Raw genomic sequence first — 24,672 nt, forward strand, 5'->3', positions numbered from 1 at the left:
CCATTACTGCCATTACGCTATATGATCCAGGCTCCATGGTGACGGACATATAGGAGGACAAAGGAACAGGAAGGGTGAGATAGAGGGAGAGGAGCAGGATGACCCATGTGATAGAGAGGTTAGGTGATGTCATGCATTACTGATAGGAAGAGGAAAGGCTGGTAATACGATGCTACGGATAAAAGAGAAGCCTCTCGCTGTCTCTCCTCCTCTGATGGATCTCTCCAGCCCTGCTCCAGCGCTAATAAAGGAAGTGAAGGGATCTCTTTAGCCGCAGATTAAGATTGGAATGGAGGTAATGCCATTACATATGGTATCTTTATAGGATACTGATCGCTGACTTCATAGGGTGCATAGCCTCCTCTGCAGATACGTTTTTCAGTAACACCCATGCTTGGATTACATCCACACGTGATCCTGCTATTATGGCAATCAGCAGTGGAATCACACAGGCTATAATCACATGTTTGCATACTGTGTGGGTGTGTTCATTTTAACAATGTGTAGCCTCCATTAATTAGTTGTACCCACATATGCGAGATATGGAGCCAAAAATCTAAATGGTCTCCAAAGGCTAACATCCCAAAGTTCACAATTGAGGGAGTTTCTCTCCAACATACTCCCCCCCCCCCCCCCCGTCTGAAACGCCTCAAATGGTCTCCTTCGTTTACTTCCCCGACATAGTGACATCACTAAGTTACACTCGCACTTATAGCACTCCAATCCATTGTATGTAAGGTTAAGGGGAGGGACATGTTAAGGTTCGGAGTTGGCTGGCTAGAGTCAGAGCAGACTCAGCTCAGGGGAAACTTAATAATGTGTTTGTTCAATGTGGAAATATGCTTATATTTTTTATTACAGATAATTAGTTTTGAATATGTTGGGGCATTTTTAGAATTTTTTAACACCGTTTTGTTTTTACATCTGACCATTTACAAGCCATATAGAAGTTGACCTTGTCAAAAGAAAAATAAGTACAAAAGAGATGTTTGTGTTGTTCTTGAAACTTATTTTTCTGCTTCCTGGCCATTTTTGAGCATGAAAATTGGAGTTACTAAGATTGTAAATAACAACTGAGCAGCATTGCAGCTGGTTAGAGTCAGGTGGTCCAGAGTTTGTTTGTATGCCTATATACTTGTAGCATCTGTTCAGCATTTAGGCGCTGACTAAACAGGACAGGGTCATTCTGGAATACATTTAGTAATGCCGAATTGATATTGTGCATATTTTGCACTGTACTCTGTCAAGCTGGCATGGTCCCCGAGGTGAACGAGGAGTATGACTAGCAAAACTGCAGAGTAGGGGGAAGCTGACATCATAAATATGTGATGTGGGCCGATGGAATGTTCCTCGATGGAGGAGCAGACGAGGTGAAAGAGGCAGAGAGAATGAGGAGAAGGAGGAGGTTTTATATATGTAAGTGCCTGCAAATGAATCTAGAGAGTCATACATATATGCAAGGACACGAATCTAAGAGGGAAGTGAGAATTAACAAACCAAATGTAGTGAAATGGTTTTTAGATGAACACCAATTTCAAATGTTAAGGTACTACTAAATGCTCAGACACTTATGTTACGCCCAGGTCTAGGGGAACCTAGGCGTAGCACAAAAGTTGCACTCACCCCACTCCCAAGAATATGGACACTGAGACAGTGAATGCCGTTGGTAATTTTAAGCCTAGTTTTTAACAAGGAGGCGAGACAACCCACATAAACAAACAAGTCTTGGCACACATAACTCTTGCCTAACGAATATGAAAATAAACGTACAGGCTTCTTACCTACCCCGACGTCAAAACAGGAGAAAACGAGAATTAAACAAAATAAAAGGGTTTTGCACTCCAGGGCGATCAAAGTGTGTCTTACAAGACAGGTTAAATTAGTTGATCTTTCTAAGATTTCAAAATATACAAAAGGACCGGTATACATAATTACACACACAGCACAACAGGTCAGATATATCAACACACGCAGAGTTGGGAGTAGGAGAAGTCGAGTCAGAGAGACTGCATGGCTGCAGCTTAAATGCTCCCCTCTTCTTCAGGTGGACCAATCAGCCTGTTGAAGGTAGCTAATCAGATAACGGACACCACCTGCTTGCTCACTCACACACACACTCACAGGAGGAGGGCAAAATATCTGCACACAAAGGACATAACGACCCAGGGTCGTAACACTTATAGAACCAATGATTTCCTTATTGTAGTCCAGGGAAATGACCCACCACTGGCAACAAAGATACAATAACAACAGTTGATCTGTTGCTATCATGCATTTGTGTCAGTGATGTTCAAATGTGTACCTGTGGTTGTAATTTTGTTAGAAGACAGGTGGGAAGTTTTTGTAGCAGAATTACAGATTTTAAACTATTCGCCTATCATTTTGTGATTACGGTTAATAAGAATTACCACACCTTCTTCAATGCAGAAATAAACTCTTTCATCTTTTTTTCCATACAGCTGGAAGTTTCTACCACGGACTTCGCCGGAAACCTTGTTGAGGGACCGGCCCTACTACTGATCACTGTCATCGACCAAAATGACAACCGGCCCATCTTCAAAGAGACACGCTACACAGGAGAGGTGCTCGAGGGATCCCCTACAGGTAGGTGTCATTGTTATATTGAAGGACTCTAGAGTAAACTCAGCTTTTATTGATAGTAGCACAGCAATACCACACACACACACACACACACACACACACACACACACACACACACACACACACACACACACACACACACACACACACACACACACACACACACACACACACCATGATTGCTACTCTTGAGATGTCTCTGATCTGAGACGAGGAATGGTTGTAACTTGTGTCAACATTTTTGTCTGGGTGTTTTCTATGTGTTATTGTGCTGCCAGAGTACATGTCTTGATAATATAAAATACATAGAAATGAATACCTCCATATCAAACCTTATACATCCACTTTTTCACCTTTCCCTGATGTGCTGCCCCGACAACTTGAAATAGTTTACCACTGTGGAGTAAATTACAAAAGCAAATTAAGTTTACAATGTTTGGCATTGCATTTTAGGCTATTTTACACACACACGTATCTTCTTGTATCTTCTTCAATGTAAGTTGACCTAAACTTAATACAATGAGGCAGAGGGCATTCTTGAATCTGACTCAAGTTTATATAAGTTATACAGTGTGGAATGGCAGTGTGATTGCAGATTGAACTTTCAGCCTTCAGCCAGGCATCCTCAGCAGGTGTATGGTTTTACTACTAACCCTAACCCTAACCATCGCTGCAGTTTAATCCTGGAGGTCTTATTGCTTTGCTCAACAATTCATCATTAATTCCTTTTGTTTCAAATCTACTCATACATTGTGCCGATGTGGCTACAGAGTAAGGTTGTGTTTCACTTAATTGCAGGGGATCAAAATACATATGGAAAAAAGTTGTAAAAACTGCCAAAACTCACTAAAGAAATCCATCTTAATAAACTGTTATCTAGAAAATGGCGTGCCAGGACATACTTGTTTCTGGTAGTTTCCATACCTCACCTAATATTAATCTTTCCTCTTTTTTTTAATTAGATTTCTCAATAAATTCATGCTTGAATCCAATTATTTTACTGTACTGATGAAGTAAATAGCACAACTTTACAACAATTAACAACCGATTTTACCAATGTAGCACATTTTATATATATCCACTACTTCTTCTCCTTCTCTTCTTTCCACTCGTGTCCCCCTACTGACCTACTGTAATTATGATTCATGTCCTGCCGTCTCCCATTGACTTTTTTTCCTGTCCTGTCCCAGTCATGTGATGAACAGTGAAATTGACTATCATTCCACTGGATTCTGGAAAAATGTCAGCCATTTGCTTCAAACAGCTTAAAGAGATTATATATGGTATTTTAAGCATTGGAAATAAATGCACCGCTTAGACCAGGGATGGGCAAATGGCGGCCCCCACCTCCTATTTTTGCGGCCCTCAGATTAATTTATAAACAACTTAATTAATACAAAAAATATATATATTTTAAATTGTTTTACTTGTAGTACTGATACCGTCCACTAGACTCATAGTTACGTTGCGAGCTGCGTACATGATTTAAAATACCGCGAAATAATCTGTGACGCATTTGTGTGTATTGTGTTTGTTTCCCGGGGAAACCCTCACAAGAAACACCGGCTGTTGTTATGCCTGCTGTGACGTTAAATTGCCTCTGTTTAATAACCTGTTCAATACATGCCACTTGTAAAAATAAAATAACATTTCTGTGAACTGATATTTGTTTAGTGAGTTTATTAGAGGATGTTCCCATTTTTTGGGGATGTTCCCTTTGATTGTACAATGTCAATGAAGATGTCAGACTTAGTATATTTGTTAATAATTACATACAACACATGGGATTTGTGTGTGTGTGTGTTCCAAGTGAATCTGCGGCCCCCTGGTGGCCAGTACATCAATTATGTGGCCCCCACCACCATCAAAGTTGCCCATTCCTGGCTTAGACGGTTGAGAGTTTTTGACAGTTATCTGTTCGGGATGATCAATATGTATAATCAGATTTTAAATTCATGAATTTTTACAATACTAATAATACTCCTGCCGACACTATCGCGTGGTCAAGTGTTTCAATTTGAATCGTTTGGAGGCAAGGCTGGCTGAGCCTTAGAGAAATATTTTCACCTCTGACTTCTACTATAAATCTTAACGTTCTCTTAGATGCCTTTGGCACTTTGTCCCCAGTAGCTGCTTTTCTTGGCTCTCTGAGCTGTTGCCACTGCTATCACTGTTGCTATCACGGTGACGGTTGTGGCTGGAATATAAATAAATGCCCTCTGAATGTAACCAGTTTTTGAAAATATTTGAAAATATTTTTGAAACATTCATTGCTAAACTACTGCTACCTTTAAACAACCTGATTGTGTGTGGGTGCCAGTGTTGGGCAAGTTACTTCCAAAATGTAATATATTGCATATTACGTATTACTATCTTTTGAAAGTAATAAGTTACATTACAATATTACTGTCTCTGAAATGTAATGAGTTACACTACTTTTTAGTACTTTTTAGTTACTTTCACCAAAATAACCGCAAAAGAACCGCAGCTCATAATACATCCAGTGAAGGGCGATGTGGTAGCATAACAACTGTGTAGGCCATTAAGGCTATAACAACTTTTATTACACGGCTTAGTTGAATACTCGATTATTTGTTAATACAGTAGTACAGACCACTGTCAAGGACTATAATGAAGGTTGCTAAGGACGATCAAGAAAGAGAAAGGAAAAGAGGTTAAAAGATGGAGCACTGGACATCAGATAAATCACCAGAAGAAGGCAGACAGGAAGTAAACACTAACAGGACACAGAATGGGCTCTGTATGTTGTTTAGTATATGGCCATGTACGGTTCCAGAACAAAATGACTCAGGGTGCATCTGAGATTACAGGGGGTGCAGCAGTAGTAGGTTTACATGAGCAATAGTGGCCGGCAACAGCAATTAAAAATAGCATTGATGGTCCCAATAAACAGATTATGGCATGTGTTATGTTTTGAAACCAAGCAAGTGAGAACATTTCAAGTGAGTTGAAAGTGCAATCCTGAAATATTTCATATAGTCCAAAGTGGACTATAGCAAAGAAAAGCACAACAGCTTCAAAGCTGTACTGATAAAACAAATGAGAACATTTTGTAAATCAAGGCAAATATTATTTGAACCAGCTCATGGTTTGAAATGGCAAACATTGAAAAGCAAAAGTATTATTAAAACCATGTACTACATCATCACATTGGTCCCATCATATCCCAAGAGAATATGTACTGTGCTTGAAAACTGGGATCACATCATCATGTGAGGTTGACTTTGTGACCTGGAGAACATTTCAGCAGCAACATTAGCTTGTTGATAAGCTTGGGATATGAAATCTTTTTGTAGCCATTCGTGGTGAAGGCATCTGTGCTATTGTATGCATTATTTTTGACCCAACATTTCTACAGGCATGGCAGAATATGGCACTATTTTCACATGCATATTCCATTGTCTATTTTTATACCACGAGCTGCAAAATGACCGCCTAACCCCACTGTACAGGCGGGTACTTGTTTAGATATACCTGGGCAGGCTCTGTTTTTCCGTCGTATCCTGGCACCTGCGGGCCGCAGAGGGGCGGCGTAGTTTTGGGCGACGAAGACTGCTGCTCCGGGGGCGAGGGCGGCGAGTCAGGTGGGAGTAAGTGTCCACAACGGAGGGTAACGTGATGTCCCCATCTGACCCGTTGCTACTGTCTGCAGTAGATGCAGTGTTGCTGGCGTTTAGTGATGGTTGCTTTAACCATTTTCATATAAATGATTATCCACAGATGTGTGTCACTGCTGTGGAAGCACTTTGGAAATGATGCACGCGCAGCGGAGCAGGTCACGCGCACCTGACACAATTTGTTGTTTGTATTTTTCGCTCCGTTCTCTTTTTTGAATAGAGGGTGCATAACATTCAACTGCCCAGAAGATCCCGATGCGAAGCCTGAAGAGTAAATAACAGGTTTACTAATCTACCCCCACAATTTGTCTCTTGTGTCGGAATGTCTCGCTATGTTAGTATATTCTTAAAAAACAAAATACCATTTCATTTCGGGTTAAAATGTGTTGTAACTGCGTTACTGAGCATTGTAACGGGTAATATATTACCCACATTTCATTAGTAATGCGTTACATTACTTCGTTACAGCAAAAAGTAATATATTACTGTAACTCCGTTACTTTTGTAACGCGTTACACCCAACACTGTATGTGATGTTAAAGCACGGTAGATTCAATTACATTTAAAAATTGTATTATTTGTCTACATAAAGCTGTCGTGTGAATGACTGTCATCCACCATACAATGGTTGTATATGACATTATACCTTGGGGAGTGTTGTGGAGTTGGTTACATGTTGAACATATTTGTTGCTGTTCATTACTCACAGTGTCTACAACTTCAGTCAAGTAAAGCCTTTAGACAATCTCCCTGGTTTTGACACTGCATTTTTTGAAATGGCATATAATAACACATTCAAAGTCTAAAAGCAGCCATTGATATTGGAGCGAAGACAGGCCTCTCTATAAAGAAAGACTTGGCCTTTATAATTTGGAATTGAAAAACGCACGACAGTCGTTCTTCTCTGACATCATTACCAAAAACAACGCACGTGCCTTGTTTGCTACCGTCGTGTCAGTAGCCTCTGAATTGTTATCCACCAGGGCGTGCAATGATTTTGCCTCCTTCTTCACTGACAAAATTCAGAAAATCAGACAAGCAGTCAGTGCCTCTGCATCAGGTACAGCAAATGTGTTGTCTCTGTGTCCACTTACAATCAATTTAAACACCATGACACAATTCCATCAGATTAATGATACAAACCTAGAGGACATTATACAACTTCTGAAATCCTCCTCTTGCTGCCTTGACATTATTCCAACAGGATTTTTCAAATATGTTTTGCCTTGCATGGCCATCTACTTCATATAGTAAACTCTCTTCACTCAGGTATTTGTCCACAGGCCCTGAAAACTGCAGTCATTAAACCGCTCTTAAAAAAGAATAAACTAGATGCTTCAGTAATGAACAATTACAGGCCCATATCAAACCTCCCATTTCTAGGTAAAATCATTGAAAAAGTTGTTTTTCAACAGTTGAGTAATTTCTTGCATTTAAATAACTGTGTTGATGTGTTCCAGTCAGGCTTTCATCCAAACCACAGCACTGAGACTTCTCTTGTAAAGGTCATCAATGACATCCACTTAAACACAGACAGTGGCAGAACTTCAGTGTTAGTATTATTAGATATCAGTGCTGCGTTTGGCACTGTTGACCACAACATATTACTAGACTGACTGGAAAACTGGGTGGGACTTTCGGAAACAGTTCTAAATTGGTGTGAATCCTACTTAAAGGACAGCAACAACTTTGTTTCTATAGGTAAATACAAATCTGAGTTGACAAATATGACATGTGGGGTTCCTCAAGGCTCCATCTTGGGGCCTCTTCTCTTTAACGTCTACATGCTACCACTGGCTCAGATAATGAAGAACAACAAAATAAGTTACCATAGCTATGCAGATGACACACACATTTACGTAACAATTTCACCAGGAGACTATGCTCCAATTCAAACACTGAGTAAGTGCATTGAACAAATCAATGACTGGATGTGTCAGAACTTTCTCCAATTAAACAAAGATAAAACTGAGGTAATGGTTTTTGGAGCCAAGGCAGAATGTTTAAAAGTTAGCGCTGAGCTTCAGTCTGCAATGTTCAAAACAACAGATAAAGCCAGAAATCTAGGTGTAGTCATGGACTCTGACCTGAGTTTCAACAGTCACATTAAAACAGTTACTAAATCAGCCTCCTATCACCTAAAGAACATATCTAGGATTAAAAGACTAATGTCACAGCAGGATTTGGAAAAACTTGTCCATGCTTTTATCTTCAGTAGACTGGACTACTGCAGTGGTGTCTTCACAGGTCTCACTAAAAAATCTATTAGAAAGCTGCAGCTGATTCAGAACGCCGCTGCTCGAGTCCTCACTAACACTAAGAAAGTGGATCACATCACTCCAGTTCTGAAGTCTTTACACTGGCTTCCTGTGTGTCAAAGAATATATTTCAAAATACTGCTGCTGGTTTATAAAGCACTAAATGGTTTAGGCCCAAAATACATTTTTGACCTCCTGCTAAATTATTAACAATCCAGATCTCTCAGGTCTTCAGGGACTGGTCAGCTTTCTGTCCCCAGAGTCAGAACTAAACATGGAGAAGCAGCATTCAGTTATTATGCTCCAAATATCTGGAACAAACTCCGAGAAACCTGCAGGTCTGCTGCAACTCTTACTACTTTTAAATCCAGGCTGGAGACTTATCTTGTTGTCGCTGCTTTTAATTGAACTGTTCATATCTTAGACTGCATATGTAACACTGTAACATTTATCCATGTATTTTTTTCTTTTAATGTTTATTTTATTAGCTTTTCTTTTTAATGACTGATTTTAAATGCAATTTTCTTAATGTCTTTCATTTTTTGTAAAGCACTTTGAATTGCCTTGTGTTGAAAAGTGCTATATAAATAAACCTGCCTTGCCTGACCAGGAACCCATGCACAAAACAGCTGTTGCTACAGCTGCTAAGCTAATGTGCTATCAGATACCCACACAATGTTTACTATAACTGTTGTATGTTTTCAAAACATAAACTAAAGTAATATCGGCTATCATCTTGCTGTAAATGACTCCAGATAATTACTCGACTCAACAGCTTTTATAATCCAGAATATTTGGCTTCTATTTTCCGAGTGGTCTGTCCTAGACATTGTCGTCCAATAGAAAATCATCCCAAAGTTGCAATCCAGTGTCTCGATGCATCAATGACATCTAAAGGCTGTAGATTATTTCACTGCACTTCTCGCGGTAGTTCTTGCTGTTCAGGGCCTGGTTTTGTTTGGCTCTTATGGCTTAAAACTTTCCTACATTGGCTGATTGATGATTAACTGGCTCATCTAGATTATAATGTTTCCATCTAACAACACATAACATGTGATTATTAAATGGTGAAGCTTCCTGGTAGACTTGCTCTTTTAGACAGTCTGTTTGAGAAGAAAGATATGTGAGCATTATCTCTAGTTAACTACCTCCACAGCTCAAAGGTATTACTTTGGGTCCAGAAATGTTTCCAACTGTCACCGTTAAACCACATGGCTCTGATGATGAAATGAGCTAAAGTCAGTTGCTTTACTCTGTTTGCTCCTGCTGTTCAACCTTGAACTGTATTCTACCGATTCAATAAAAAGAGCCCCTTGTGTCCACCTGTCAAGTGTCTTAAGGGCAAACATGTTGTAGCACACAGATTGATTGGAGAAATCCATTTGTGGAACCAGTCAGATGGTTATAGTGAAGAGTTAGAGTGAAATAAAAAGATATGCACTGCCAATTCTATGATGGTTGTAACTTTGTTTGTTCTCACATCATTAGCACAAAAAGCCAACAGACAAAAACCTTAATCACCAACAGAGCTTCCTAGATAAGAGGGATCAGTCAACATGCAGCCAGAGGAAATACACAAACACACACACAGCTTCCCATGAAGACATTTTGAGCAGTTGTCAACTAGCTGAATTTGTGTTATGAATTGCTAATTCGGACATTGCTTATGCGATAGTACACATTGGGTAAGCAACAGCATGCCATTACTGGCTATGTGGACCATGATAATAGACCTACAAACTTGCACAGTATAATCTTCTTCGAATAATTTAGTCAAACTAAAAGGGAATTTTGAAACAGGATTAAATCATGGATTACAAAAAAAACAAGTGATTTATTCCATGCTTACATATATGATTGTAATGATTCAAAAGTGTCTGAGTATTTTCACTTTATTTTTTTATTATTGTTGTATTGTTTTAAGTGTCAGACCCCAGGAAGAGTAGCTTTTGTCAAGAGCAAAAGCTAATGGGGATCCTTAATAAACATAAACATAAACTTTAAGTTGTCTACATTTTGGCTCCCGTGCACACTCACATACAGCCATAGACTGTATATATAAATGGACGTAGGGTCCGTGACGTCACCCATAGGATTCTGCAGAGTTGCGGTGAAGCCCTTAGTAGGCGGAGTCGGCCACTAACGGCCCGACAGCGACGTCAGAGTCTAACTCCCGCCTTCTCCCGCCTGCTCCAAATAAGGGCAAAGAGGCGGTGCTGAGGCGGAGCCGAGGTTGGACAGGGCGGGACCTGCTGCCACCGAGCGTGACGTTCCAGACCTAGCTCAGGCTAAGAAGCTAAGCTAACATGCTCTATTCAGTATTAAGCTAACAACCTATGCTAACAACCCAGCTTGAGGTCACTGCTCCTCGTTCCCGGCATATTCTGAAGGTAAGATACCCTGTAACTTTACAAAACTTGTTCTTTTGATTTAAATGTTCTTGAACCTACACTATACAAGTGCTTCACCGTTTTTCAAATATAAATGTCATTTGTAACTAAACTTTGTAAACTAGCAGAGATATGGCCAGTGTTGCGTGAATTAAATGTGATTAATGAAATATGACTGTAGAAAAAGAAAGGTGCTTTTATATTGATTAAACCATTTTTATTTATTTCAGCATTAAGAAAAATGAAGATGGCAACCTCCTCCACGCCAAACTGCACAACCTGTAAGTTGATGGTCCTGGCTTACTTTACATGACGTCAGATGGTTGACATTACACACAAACATACTATACATATACATGTGTGCACAATTGTAGATAAACAGCACACAGTATATAAATATATATAAACTGTGTGCTGTTAATCTGTTTTTTGAGGTTTTGCTCTCTTGTTACTTTTAACCATACAGGTGTGATTTCATAGTTATTTTGCATGTTATTGTCAAAGGAACAAAATGAGAAACCCTTTATAATTGATTTGATATTCCTCATGATCTGAAGCATTTGTTGCTCTCATTTATTTTCCTCCCATAGTGACTGTATGGATAATCGGAGACAGCTATGTCCGGCATGGAGCCCAGAGAGCTACAGAGACCTTCGGCAGCAACCTTGGCCTCGACCTGAGGGTGTGCTGGTTCGGTTGGGGTGGACTGCGCTGGAGAGGTGTCCTCCCTTTCTTTTCCTACTCCCTGCGAGGAAGAGCAGTCCCGGATGTCCTCCTCATCCACTGTGGCGGCAATGACTTGGGGGATGTGCCCAGTGTTCAGTTGCTGAACCAGATGAAGGAGGACCTGCACCAGCTTCACCATCGGCACCCTGGCATGAAGATCATGCTCTCCCAGATGAACCAGAGGCGCCGGTGGAGGGCTGGTGCAAATCCTGTCAAAATGGACAAGGCCCGGGAGTTTGTTAACAGTGTTATGGCTACTTTTGTTCATAGCCTAAATGGTGCCATTGTTGACCACTCCAACATTAGACATGACAGTCCTGGGCTGTTTTTGCGAGATGGAGTTAATTTCACCCCTTGGGGAAATGATATTTTTTGTAAAGTCACGAGCCAATTGCCTGAAAGACCACCTCCAAAGACTGTGAACTGCTAAAATGTCAGTATCACCGTTTTTGGATTTGGCCTTTAGAGTATGTATTCTAAGGCCCTTGCTAAGCCCAGACTGTCATGGCTAATGTTGAGTTAGATATTACATCTGTAGCCATAACACTGTTAACATGGCTGCTCTTCCTCTTCCCCACCCCCCCCCCCCTCTTCCCCCAATGGACTCTGCAGCTCTCCAGGCCCATGCTGGGCATGGCTGTCTGTCAAACCTTTTATTTTGTATTTGTTATGATGTTTTTTGTTATTTTATTTGTTAAAATAATTATGTATTTATGTAAATATTGAAAATAAATTACATTCATATTTTCACTTCTTTTGTCTACTGCTTACTGAAAATGTTAGCTATCACATCCAAATGGGACTATCAAATGAAAGGATAAGCTTACCATACAATACAGAAAACATTACACATTAAGGCTCAAATCTTTTCCCAAGCCGGAGCAGTCTGAAAAGAGTCCCAAGTTTAAAAACACAAAATCTTGACAATGAATACTACACTGTCATTTGTCAGTGACAATGCAAACAACAGGAAGGTCTCCCCTAGTCCCATGTATGTTGGCATCAATGTCTTAAGAATACCATAGAATGTAATTATGAAGTGCAATACCCACAATCCCTACAGGGTCGTAACGTCACAGAAGATAATACCTTTTAGAGAGTTTCCAAATTGTTCAGTATGCAGATAAATATTTGTTTTACAATAGAACATTTTTTCTCTATAAATGTTCCCACATGTTGTGAGCATCTACTTTAAATCTTTTGTCAACAAAAAAAAACATCTTAATTTCCTTTAGGACAACATTTTGTTCATAACACCACTACATTAACAATAAGCATAGGAAAATGATAACTGTCAACATTTAAGATTGTGCTTTTACTCTTTATTTAATCAGATCTATTTACATTGAAAATGTGATAAATACACAAGCCACATTGAAAGTTACAACTTGCATTTTATGAAAAGTAAAGGTTTCGAATCATTGTATGACTTAAAGGGATAGTGGAAATCCGCGAATTTTGGGTTTAACTTTTTTTTTTTTATTTCATGCGCCTAGTTTCATTTTATTTTCAATTTTACTGCTCCCGACCACGCCCTCTCAATGAAACTAAATACTTCGGGAATCTTCGGGTGATGACGAAAACAAAGGAAGACGGGCACAAACATTGGACGAGGCACGAGTATTTTATTATGTTTTCTGGCTGATTTAATGCATCATTAGCCTGTACCATTGTGTACAACGCCATTTATTGCCTGTCGATTAGGCGACCGGAGGCCTCGTCATCCGATAATCCAGTACATAGTGTCGAATGTGTACACTACAGTCATCATATAGACATGATAGACTAACAGTACTGTGAGTACAGCCTACACTTGACAGGCAGCCTGGCTAGCCTAGGATTAGGACCATACTACGTCAAAAGACCGATTGGCTCTAGCTGTATATCATGCTAGTATACAATTCATTTAAATGTATTCATGTAATTAATGCCCATAAGGCTGTTACATATACAATAATAAATGTGACAAGATAATTTATGTGAACCTGACCCTGGTATGTTATGAAATGTACCCTACATGCAGTCATCCTCGGGCATAGCCATAGGCCTACAGTGCATGCATGCCAACTTTTGCAATATATAATATAGCGCCTAGCGTGAGCTATGCTTGGGGACCTACCAGTCAAGATTATTTGTGCGTAGGGGTGCATCATCTGGCGCCTGGTCCTGGTCATCCTCGCCATTGCCCATGCCGTGAACTAACTCCATCACCTCGGGCTCGAACAAATAAGGACGTAATGGTCCATCGTCTGGCTCAATATTCTCACCATCGTCGCTTACTGAACCGGATTCAGATTCAGTTCCTAAAACTACATTTTCGCAGGAAAGCCGAGAGGATGTTTCTGACTCGCTATCATCACTGGATACCTCGTACAATCCTTCTTCTTTGTCTGGTATATTTGCCCTTCCACGTTCATTCTGCATAGACGCCGTGGTTTGTTATTGTTTCGTCTTCCTGAGTTTTCCTCACTTCCGGTTTGGCTGACTCGATCATTTCGTTTCTAAAAAAGTTCGGGGAAGCTGCAATAAAGTGCTTCTAACATGCGTAAGGCAATTATTATATATTTTTTTAATCAGGTGTGATTGTTTTGGTACGTAATTATGCTTGTATATAAGTTAAAACGAAACTATTTGGGGTTCAATTTCCACTATCCCTTTAAGTACACTACAAAATAAATTAAAGATGTGCAACAACTGTATCAGTAATTAAAATGATATAACTTATGCACAGGCTTGGGAGGGCTACTTGCCAAAAACACAACCAGTAACTTCATGTGAGTATCAAGATATAAAAGTAATGTAACCTGATAACTTTCTTTTTGTTTTGGATTACTTCAATATCAAATGTAATGCAAATAAACACAGGAGAGAAGAAATATGAATATGATTTTTTTACTTAAAATGTATAATATAATACCATAAAGCAGATTCAGGCAGTAGGTGTAGAGATTCACAATTAAAGTATTAGCCTCCAGAACAGTACGGCTTCCAGAGAAGAGATACCATTTGATCATTTTACAACAACCACTATCTGCTCTTTTTAGGTTTTGAATAAGATTGTAATCCTGAGTTTCCCTATTATTAAAAAAAGTAAAACTAATCCGATTACATCTCTTCCTATGTAACTAAGGATTACACTTTCATTTTTTTCTATACGATCTTGATTCGTGTTCGATGTAATCCATTACTATCTAAGCCAATACAAGTCATAACTTTTGGAAAATTGTCTCAAGTTATAAATTATGCCTTCAATCTCTTTCACGTGGAGAAGACATCCCATTGGCCGAGGCGTTGCAACTTCCCTCAAGCGTCCTACATGAAAGAAAGATCACATGTTAGAAATGTGTGCACAAACTATTCAGTATGACCCGTCTTAGTTTAAAGCCCAAGTGTAAGAGTGAACAGAGGCGGAGTCTGCCTGTTTTCCAATTTGTTTTGTTTGTTGGCTGCTGCTGCCCAAACCAACACCCTCCTCACAAGCATTGACTGTTGGAATGTCATTATGCTCCACATGTGGAACAACAAAGGCTTCTTCAGGCATGCCTTGTATCATAATGATATTGCTCTGATCAGCAGCAAGACTGTTTTCACCACTACCATGGTCTACATCTGCAACCTCCTCATTGCTATTAACAGTCGAACTAGGAGTATCACTTACCTCGTCATTGCTACTCACCCTGCTTTTCCTTCCAGGCTGTTGTTCTTTGCCATTGGTGAAATAGAAAATGGTGGGCACTGCAGTGTTTTTCAGGCATCTCCTTCCCTAATAAAAATAATAAACAAAAACACATAAAATAACTTTTTGAGGTCTGTAGATATTCAACTTTCTTTTGAATAATGTTGTTTTAAATGTAAGTGTGCATTATAAAAGACAATAGAGGGCCAACATGTTAACTATGCAGTTAATCCATTCAACAATTACGTGTTTCCAAGATTCAGATTCAAAGGATTTATGTCATAGCACATAGGCTACAGTGTGGGAATGGCAATGAAAATCATCTGTCCCGAGCTCCTCCAACAATGCAACAGTTATATAAGACATAAAACAATAAAAGAAATTCAAAATTAAATTAAGAATAATAAATTAGTGCAGGCAGAAATCTATATACACGTAAATATAATAAGACATATGCAAGAACAGAATGTAAAGATAAATATTGTATAGTAAAATTAAATTAAATCATTTTTTTTTTACAGTGATAGCTGTTAAGATAAATAAGTTATAAGATGACAACAGATGAATGAATGTTGCTATTAAAATAATGTAAAAAAAAAAAGGTAATATAATTCATCTGTTTTTAACATAGAGTATGTGGGGGAAATGGCAATTCTCTATCTATGATAAAGAGTCTTTGCATAAATTGAAAAGAAATGTGATGGTTTGCAAACAAATCGATTTCTATTTTTCTTTACTTAACTGGCAAAATCTTAATTTGGCCTTTAATAAAAAGAACATTACTCATCACTGATGTGCAAGCTGTGCCATAACAATTATTTAGCATTGTATAATGTATAACATGTATTTAATTAGTAACAACAATTTACACTCACAAATGAAACCAAGTTATTTTGTTTTAAAAAAAGGATCTGTACCCATGAGTCCGTGCTGAAGGGATGACTCTCAAAGTGTTCACTGAACAGGCGAGAAGAAACATTGGGGGTCCATGTGTTCCTCCGGATGCTCAGCACCCACTGGTCCAGCCTGTCTGGATCACCGAAAGGAAACCTTTATTCAAAAATACATGAAAACCGACCCAAAGACAACAGGAGGGTTAATGCCATATTCACTTAGTAACGCATGAACAACTTTTACAAATATGTCTATATAGTCTGTGTTGGTAAATGTAATCTAGGTTGCACATTTCCTGCTGAAATACATGCATGGGCCTACCAAGTTACTGCGTGGCACTTTGGTTTTGATAAAACAGTGTAGTTCCACTATATAAACGTTACATTCATAATCAAACGATAATATGCAAGATAAATAGCTATTTGTTGTTATTCTTAATGCTTGTCATTCACACGTTAATAAAATAAAACAAGTACCGATACATAGCAGAACAATTGTGGCGATGTTCAGCTTAATAAGCCTTGTTCAACATCATTTCTTTAGCTAATACTATAGCGGGCTGCAGGCGAACCAAGTCCGCGTTTCGCTGCATTCCTTGATCTCCAGTTATAACGCCGGGCTCCGCCGCTGGCCGAAGCTAACGGAGCCGCAAAGGGCTAGCTACGGCTCCGGTTAGCTTCGGCGGCGGACTCCGGCGGCCACCACTGGGATAATTGGGTCCCCATTTAACATTTGCTCCCATTTAGCATTATGGGCGTCATAGCCATAGACTATAAAAGTCTTACCCAAGGCTGAATCATAAACTAAACTGTATATATATATACACATGCATAAAGGGTTACGTCCTTAGCTAGCTACATAACAAGCTAAGCTAACAAGCACACAAACACCTGCTAACGGGGTTAACATGTATAATATTATCATTTTACTCACCGAAAAAAGCTGTGAGTAGACTTCTTGGAAGTTCTGTTAGTACATTCAAGCGCACAGCACGACATCTTAATTGTCTGGTATATCACCACGAACACGGCTAAAGCTAAAGGGTCAAGTACAGTACTATGACTAACTGACGTTGTAGCCTAGCAGAGTGGACAAGTTGCTGTTAGCTGACAGTGAGGCATGTCCGTGTCCATCAATGTGACCACGCCCTAATTTATGCACAAACGTTAAGACCTAATATAAATAAAAGGGTCGCGTTAGAAAACAATTCACTCACAGATCCATAATCATGAAGGTGGAATCTAACTATATCGATAATAAAATGTATGGAGCCAGGGAGAGAAACATGTTTTTTTCCGCTGTAAAGTTGGGCATTTTAACATGGGGGTCTATGGAAATTGCTCCTTTCTGCAGCCATCGCCGATCGGCCAATATATGAACTGCAGTGTGTGGCACTTCCGTATTGGCTTCCCGGCTCTTCCCCAGAGTTTGCCGCTTGCATACAGCCTTACATGCTGACATGGAAAAAGAGCAAATTAGAAAAGTGACATATCCCCAGCAGTAAAGAAAAATATCATATTGGATTGGCCAGACCTCTGAAAACACCTGAATCATCACAGTTTTTAACACTGACTCTGTTTTCTACACAAGTTATCTCTGACTTCTGCAAGATCAGCGCCAATATATCTTTTGAAAAACTAATTTTACATTACTAGGTTGGATCTGATAGCATCGGCCAGAGACCTATTTGCTTGACGTGATATAATTGAATTTGGTTTTATTAGAATTGTTTGTTGCAGTGTTCTTTATTTTTGATACATCTCAAAGCTAGTACATTATTTTATAAGCCTAAGCATCCTGTGAGCTGCTATTTTCTGAGTGGATCATAGCCTGGTTCAAGTTTGATTTTATTTTCAGTACGTTGTGATCTGACAGCTTCTCTGTACTTTAGTTGCCATGGATGCTAGATCTGGTTGAGCTCGGATATAAGATGACGGATGAAGATCTGTGTGTATCGCATATGTCAGCAAAACTGTGCAATAGCCAACATGTCAGTTCAGCCTCAATGATATGTCCTTGTATACAATATATTTGACAAGCATCTAAATAGTATTTAGCAACCTGTCCGTTCCTCATAAGTTTACTGGTCAGTAGAAAAGGGATGTTCTATTTCGTCCCTACTGACCGCCAGAGGTGGTGCTTTAAGCACTGGATATGTCCATCGCGCGCATGCGCAGCTCGAGTACCAATAACAACAAAGTCACCTGTGACTATATCAGCCGGTGTCGTCAGAGGATCTGTTCCTTTCATCTTCTCGCTGTGCGAGGGTACTGTGGCTACATTTTTGTAGCCTACAGCGTTCAGGTTTGAACGTTTGATCTGAGGGATTTCTCTGCAAGCAGCTGGCCGCGTGCAGCTTCGCGACTGACAGTCGGAGCTACGGGTCGTTAACGCGTCCTCCAGGAGCTGTGGCCGGCTGTGCGCTGTGCAGAGCCTCGACAGACAGGTTTGTGTCAGCTTGTTGCTGATGATGGCTGTGTTCCCGCACCCTCTCCCAGCCAAGTTGTCCTGATTGCCGTCTTATTTTTTGTGGCTTAGACTTTCTGGTGACGACAGTGTTCCCGCTTCCTCTCCCATAAAGTTGCCCTTATGCTCTTTTGAAAGTTCTGCTTGTGGCCTTGTGCCCGAGCTATCATTAGCATTTGAGTCCCAGCTTTGGCTGTGTCCCTCATTCAATTTAGTATGGAAAGCCCAGAGTGTCATACTTTAAACCCGTTTTTCGTTTAGATGCAGAGAGTAATGTAAGTACTTTCTATTTCTTAGAAGCTATTATCTGGTCTTAACATTTGTGTTCTGACTTAGTTGCTTGATTGTTAGCAGCATCCGCTTGGCTAACACCTTGCATGTACTGTTAAGCTTCATTATTTAACTCAGCCGGTCAGGGCAGTGCTCTCGCTCCCGCTCCCGGTAAACGCATGGTATGGTTGCAGTAGCGCTATATCGTTGTATTTACTGCTCCTAGTACTAGACTCCTAGCACTAGGACGATATGCAGAGAACCATCTTCACTGTGTGTGCTGTGTGCTCTGCATGTATGGCCATTAAGGAGGATTTCATCCTCCCAATATTATATTGTCTAGTGGGCAGCCGTTGGCTGACACTTTTAGGCACCGGCCACAGTTACTACTGTAACTAAGGTTCTAAGCCGTAAGTACTGGCCATAATTACTACTGTAACTACGGTTCCAAGCCGTGTAAGTACTGGCCATAGTCAATACCGTAACTACGGCTCTAGGCTGTGTAAGTACTGGCCATAATTAATACTGTAACTACGGGTTTAAGCCATAAGTACTGGCCATAGTTACTACTGTAACTACGGTTCCAAGCCGTGCAAGTACTGGCCATAGCCAATACCGTAACTATGGTTATAAGCCGTGTAAGTACTGGCCATAGTTACTACTGTAACTACGGTTATATGCCGTGTGAGCCCTGGCCATGGTTACTGCTGTAACTACGGCTCTGTGCTGTTCTCTTCTTTAGAAGCTAGTTATCTGGTCTTAAACATGTGTGTTATTTGACTTGATCGTTAGCAGCAGCCGCTCGGCTAACGTCTTGAGTATACTGTTAAGCTTCTTTATTTTACCCAGCTAGGTGGAGGCAGTGCTCTCGCTCCCGCTCCCTCTACCGGTAATGCGGATGTAGCTACATCCCTTTTTCTGTTTGGCGAGTAGTAGCACCGCTCTACTCTTCCCGTTCAGCAGGTAGCTGGTGAAGGCTGTGTTCCCGCACCCGCTCCCGGTTACGCTGCATCTGGCGTTCGTCTCTAACTCAACCAGTGAAGGCAGTTCTCGCCCCCACTCCTGGTAGACGCCAAATGGCCTCGTTTTTCCGTTAAGCAGGTAGCTGGTGAAGGCTGTGTTCCCGCACCCGCTCCCGGTTACATTGCATCTAGCATTCGTCTCTAACTCAACCAGTGAAGGCAGTTCTCGCCCCCGCTCCTGGTAGACGCGGAACTGCCTTGTTTCTCCGTTAAGCAGGTAGCTGGTGAAGGCTGTGTTCCCGCACCCGCTCCCGGTTATGCTGCATCTGGCATTCGTCTCTAACTCAACCAGTGAAGGCAGTGTTCTCGCCCCCGCTCCTGGTAGACACGGAACTGCCTTGTTTCTCCGTTAAGCAGGTAGCTGGTGAAGGCTGTGTTCCCGCACCCACTCCCGGTTACGCTGCATCTGACATTCGTCTCTAACTCAACCAGTGAAGGTAGTGTTCTCGCCACCGCTCCTGGTAGACGCGGAACTACCCTGTTTTTCCGTTAAGCAGGTAGCTGGTGAAGGCTGTGTTCCCGCACCCGCTCCCGGCTACGCTGCATCTGGCTACCTACAGAATGGTTCATTCATGTAGCGGCTGTATGGCTTCTCTTGAGCCCGAGGACGGCCACGACCGCTGCCCCTGGCGGTCAGTGGGGACGAAATTCGAGCATCTGAGGGAGGTTCTCACGGTAAACGCCTGCATGAGCTGTAGCTGCATGCCTCGGGTGCTCAGAGTGGCTAGAATCACTGAGGTGGAACGTCTGGCAGCAGCCAACAGACACCTCTCCTTGTCACATCCTCCTCCAGATCAATTCGGCCGTTCCCGGCGACTTGAGGGAGCGATGGCTATGTGTGCTCCCCCCAATAGAAGGACTAGAAACAGGCTGTCCTCTAAAGTGGATCGGCTAGCTGCCGATAGGGGCATGATGAAGTCGCCTCTTGGCCCTTCAGCATGGGCCCGGTGTAGGGGCTGCTAGCGGGCCGTCAGGAGACCATCACCATAGGTGCATGTTTCTCAGGGTGGGGTGCAGTGCGGCAGGGCAGGACCGTTCAGGGTCAGCGGTCTTCCCAGCAGAGTGCGCGCCAGGTCAACGTGCTAGAGCTTCGGGCCGTGCAGCTTGCACTCACGCACTTTCTACCCCAACTGTGGGGCAAGAATGTGCGTGTTCCTTGGGGACAGCATGTACATTGTTGCTTAGACAACAGTCCCTTCTAGATAGTGGACGTTCTCACTCCACTCTGAATTTATGTGGCTGCGATTTCTGCCCGACATGTTCGGGTCGACGGCGCCACAGCGGGGTGCCACAGGTCGGTGTCCCTCTTTATGAGAGGGGCTTTACGGCAGTGTCCCCCTTGCACCCCGAGGGCTCCGGCTTGGGACCTGCCCCTGCTGCCGGATGCCCTATCATCTCCTCCCTTCGAGCCCCTGGCCCATGTGGGGCTTAGGTGGCTGCCCACGAAGGCAGCATTTCTGCTTGCCATAGCCTCAGGGAAGCGAGTCGGGGAGTTGCATGTCCTCTCCATAAACAATACATGCCCGAGGTGAGACTCTCAGGTGTTGCCCTTTGGGCAAATGTGGCATTCCCGCCCGGGGTCCTTCCAAAAACCCACTTCAATCAGCCTGCCCAGCTGGCACGCTTTGACATTCAGGAGTATGGCATGTCGAAGTTGCTGTGCCCTGGGGGTGCCCAAAGGGCAGATATCAAGGCTACTGCCTGTATACGGCAGGAGGAGCAACTCTTGATTTTGCCCTGGCAGCACTAAAGGAGGTTAGGCCCTCTAACCAGTGGCTGCCCCACTGGGTTGTCGATACCATCTCACAGGCTTACGGGGCCAGTGGCCGCCCCCTGCCATCAGGCTGAGATGCCACTCTACAAGGAGCATCTCAACACATTGGGCTGCCCTGAGAGGGGTGCCCCTGGAGACCATCTGCGCCGCGGCGTCGTGGGCGTCTTCTGGCACATTCTCCAGTTGTCATCAGGTCAATGTCACCACTCCCCATTCTTTGGGCGTGGTCCTTTTGCCGAGCTCCGCTGCTTCCAGTGGTGAGCTAGGGCTTGGATTCTTCATGACATTGTTGGTATAAGTCATCCAGTGCTTAAAGCACCGCCTCTGGCGGTCAGTAGGGATGAAATAGAACGATAGTTACAGCTGTAACTACGGTTCTATGAGTCCCGGATGACCGCCAGAGTTCCCTGTCACTCAGAATTCTTGTGTGCTCGCGAGAAGATTCTGGGAACAGATCCTCTGACGACACCGGCTGATATAGCCGGTGTCACGTGGGTCACAGGTGACTTTGTTGTTATTGGTACTCGAGCTGCGCATGCGCGCGATGGACATATCCAGTGCTTAAAGCACCGCCTCTGGCGGTCATCCGGGACTCATAGTACCGTAGTTACAGCCGTAACTATCGTTCTCTCTGCCTCGTGAGTGTACATACAACATTCTCTCTATTTAGCTTTGTTTTGAAAGAAATATTATTTATGTTAATGCTAAATGCTCTAGTAATGTTCACTATCTAGTTGCCAACATTGGTGCTTGATAGATAGCCTAAACATAGTTTTTAGAGTTTTTGCAAAAAAGGAACAGTTGTCTTTTTTGTGTGCATATGACGGTTTGAGTGCTGTGAGAGTGAATCAGACATTGAAGTTGTAGCTTAAACTTCCTATAAAGTTCCAATAATTTCCACTACAAATAAGAATTCATAATAGTATGATATATTGTAAAATCATCATAGATTATACTGTTTAGTATAGGATTTGTCTTAGCAATCCATATAGACAAGGCCAAGGTAAGCATAAATGTGTATATATCTTTGAGCAAGGTCTCAAACATATATACACATTTCTCAACTTGGCTTTGTTTCAAATCACAAAAGGAAGTGCAGTGCATAATCAGAGGCATGCTATGTGAGGAAGAGCCATGTGAGCAAGTCCCAAAGGAGAAAGGGCTCCTACAAGGGTTTCACATGCAAGCACTCCTCTTCCACTGTCCTCCCAGGAAACACAATTATAAATATCACATTCTTATAAATCCTTTTATTGGGAAAATGTTGCAGTCTTGCAGCTCATGTATAGTCGCAGGCTGTGAATATCATCATATCAGAGGTTAATCTTTGAACCTTCGACTTGCCTTTCACCACAACGATCATTATAATTCTTATCTCTTTGCCCGCTAACTGTGTTTCTCACTTTAAAAAAATATTTACGACACATCATGGGGATACAGTTTTTTTTTAACTATATATACAAAATATTTCTTTGTTTGGCATTATTTTGTGCCAGAAAATGGTTCAACTATTAGCACCAATGCCTTCTTCTAAAAAGCTCTACAGGCCACTTAAGAATGCATACATGTAAATGAAATGTGTGTGTGTGCGTGCGTGTGTGCGTGCGTGCGTACGTGCGTGCGTGCGTGCGTGTGAAGCAGTTGGTCAGCAGGTGAAGCTGTAAAGAAGAACGTCACAGTGCTCTGACATTTCTGTGCAAACTGATAACAAAGGCAGCCAAAGCCTGGATCTTTTTTTCTGTTTACTCCTTCACTCGTCCTTTACTCTTCTTTTCTATCTTTTTTTTTTCATGCCCTGCATTCCCTCGGGCTTTGTATACACACCATCCCTCTTCCCCATATTATCTGTTTTCTATTCTCTCCATCATTGCCCTGCTAACCAGTGTTTTTATAGCTGCTAATATACACTGAATAGTTTTTACCCCTCTTCAAATCACATCTTATTTGAATAACCAAGTTAGGGTTGTATTGGTGACTTACAATAGCCACGTTCACACCGCAGTACTTTTCCGACTTTAGTTCCGATATAGTTCCGAAATGTTCCGTTCACACCAAAAAGAGCCAGAACTAAAATTAGTTCATGAGAACCTTTTTACCCCCTTTTCCGTCCCTGCTAGAGAGTAGGTACTTTCGTGGGAGAAAAATGTTCCTATGTCTGATTGGCTGAGCGGATTACAAACCACACCCCGTAAAACTCCCAAAAGGTTTTGTGAAGCCGCCATTTTATTATCCTCGCATTAGCATTATTAGCCTTGGCATTAGCCCAGCGCAGACATGCAGAGAGACTAACATTGTCATACACCTCTTTTCAGAAGGCACTGAATGTAATCCCTCCATTTGTTAAGAAAGTCACTGGGGAGTCACAGTGGAACATTAGTATAACAGTAACATCATTGAGTGTCATGCATATTGTCAATGATTCGCACAGAGAACATCGTTTGATCAACATTTTAGGGGTGGAATGGTACGCTGCTGGAAAATAACTGTGTTAAGACTGTCATGTTTCTGGTAATTTATGTTTATCTTCCCTCTGCCAACACCATGCAGACAAGTTAAACCTAGCATCTAGGTGATATATCTTATATCATTGGACATGATGGGGTATAAATGAAGATATTCCTCATAGCTTAGTCTCCGTTTGTGTTCCAGACTAATTTGTGTTTGTATCAGAGGTAATTAAGGCCCAAATTCCTGCTGTGAAGGGGAGAGAGGAACATATCTGGTCTGCTGTTCTGCTCTGCTCTCTGCTCTCAAATACACACGCACAAACACACTCACAAACACATGCACAAACACACACACATGCACAAACACACACACAAACACGCGCACAAACACACACACAAACACACGCACAAACAAACACACACACACACACAAATAGAGAGGCTAGATACATAAAGCTTATGGCAGGGGAAACAAGGATATACCTTTTATCACGCTGCATGGCATTTTTA

The 24,672-nt window shown here is 41.6% G+C and overlaps 1 protein-coding gene and 1 long non-coding RNA gene across 2 annotated transcripts in view; both read left to right on the forward strand.

The window, feature by feature from the left end:
- cdh13 (cadherin 13, H-cadherin (heart)) overlaps positions 1–24,672 on the forward strand; it is a 480,217-nt gene that overhangs the window by 219,428 nt on the left and 236,117 nt on the right. Inside the window, exon 7 of the mRNA XM_071203466.1 lies at positions 2,460–2,604. Coding sequence (XP_071059567.1) covers positions 2,460–2,604 — 145 coding nt within the window. The remainder of the gene's footprint in view (positions 1–2,459; positions 2,605–24,672) is intronic.
- On the forward strand, positions 10,661–11,991 carry LOC139433975 (uncharacterized). The gene is made up of 3 exons (XR_011643370.1): positions 10,661–10,887; positions 11,118–11,168; positions 11,478–11,991. It is a non-coding gene; the product is annotated as an uncharacterized lncRNA (long non-coding RNA).

The sequence above is a fragment of the Pseudochaenichthys georgianus genome, chromosome 6 (genome assembly GCF_902827115.2).
Source record: "Pseudochaenichthys georgianus chromosome 6, fPseGeo1.2, whole genome shotgun sequence".
NCBI classification, from domain to species: Eukaryota; Metazoa; Chordata; class Actinopteri; order Perciformes; family Channichthyidae; genus Pseudochaenichthys; species Pseudochaenichthys georgianus.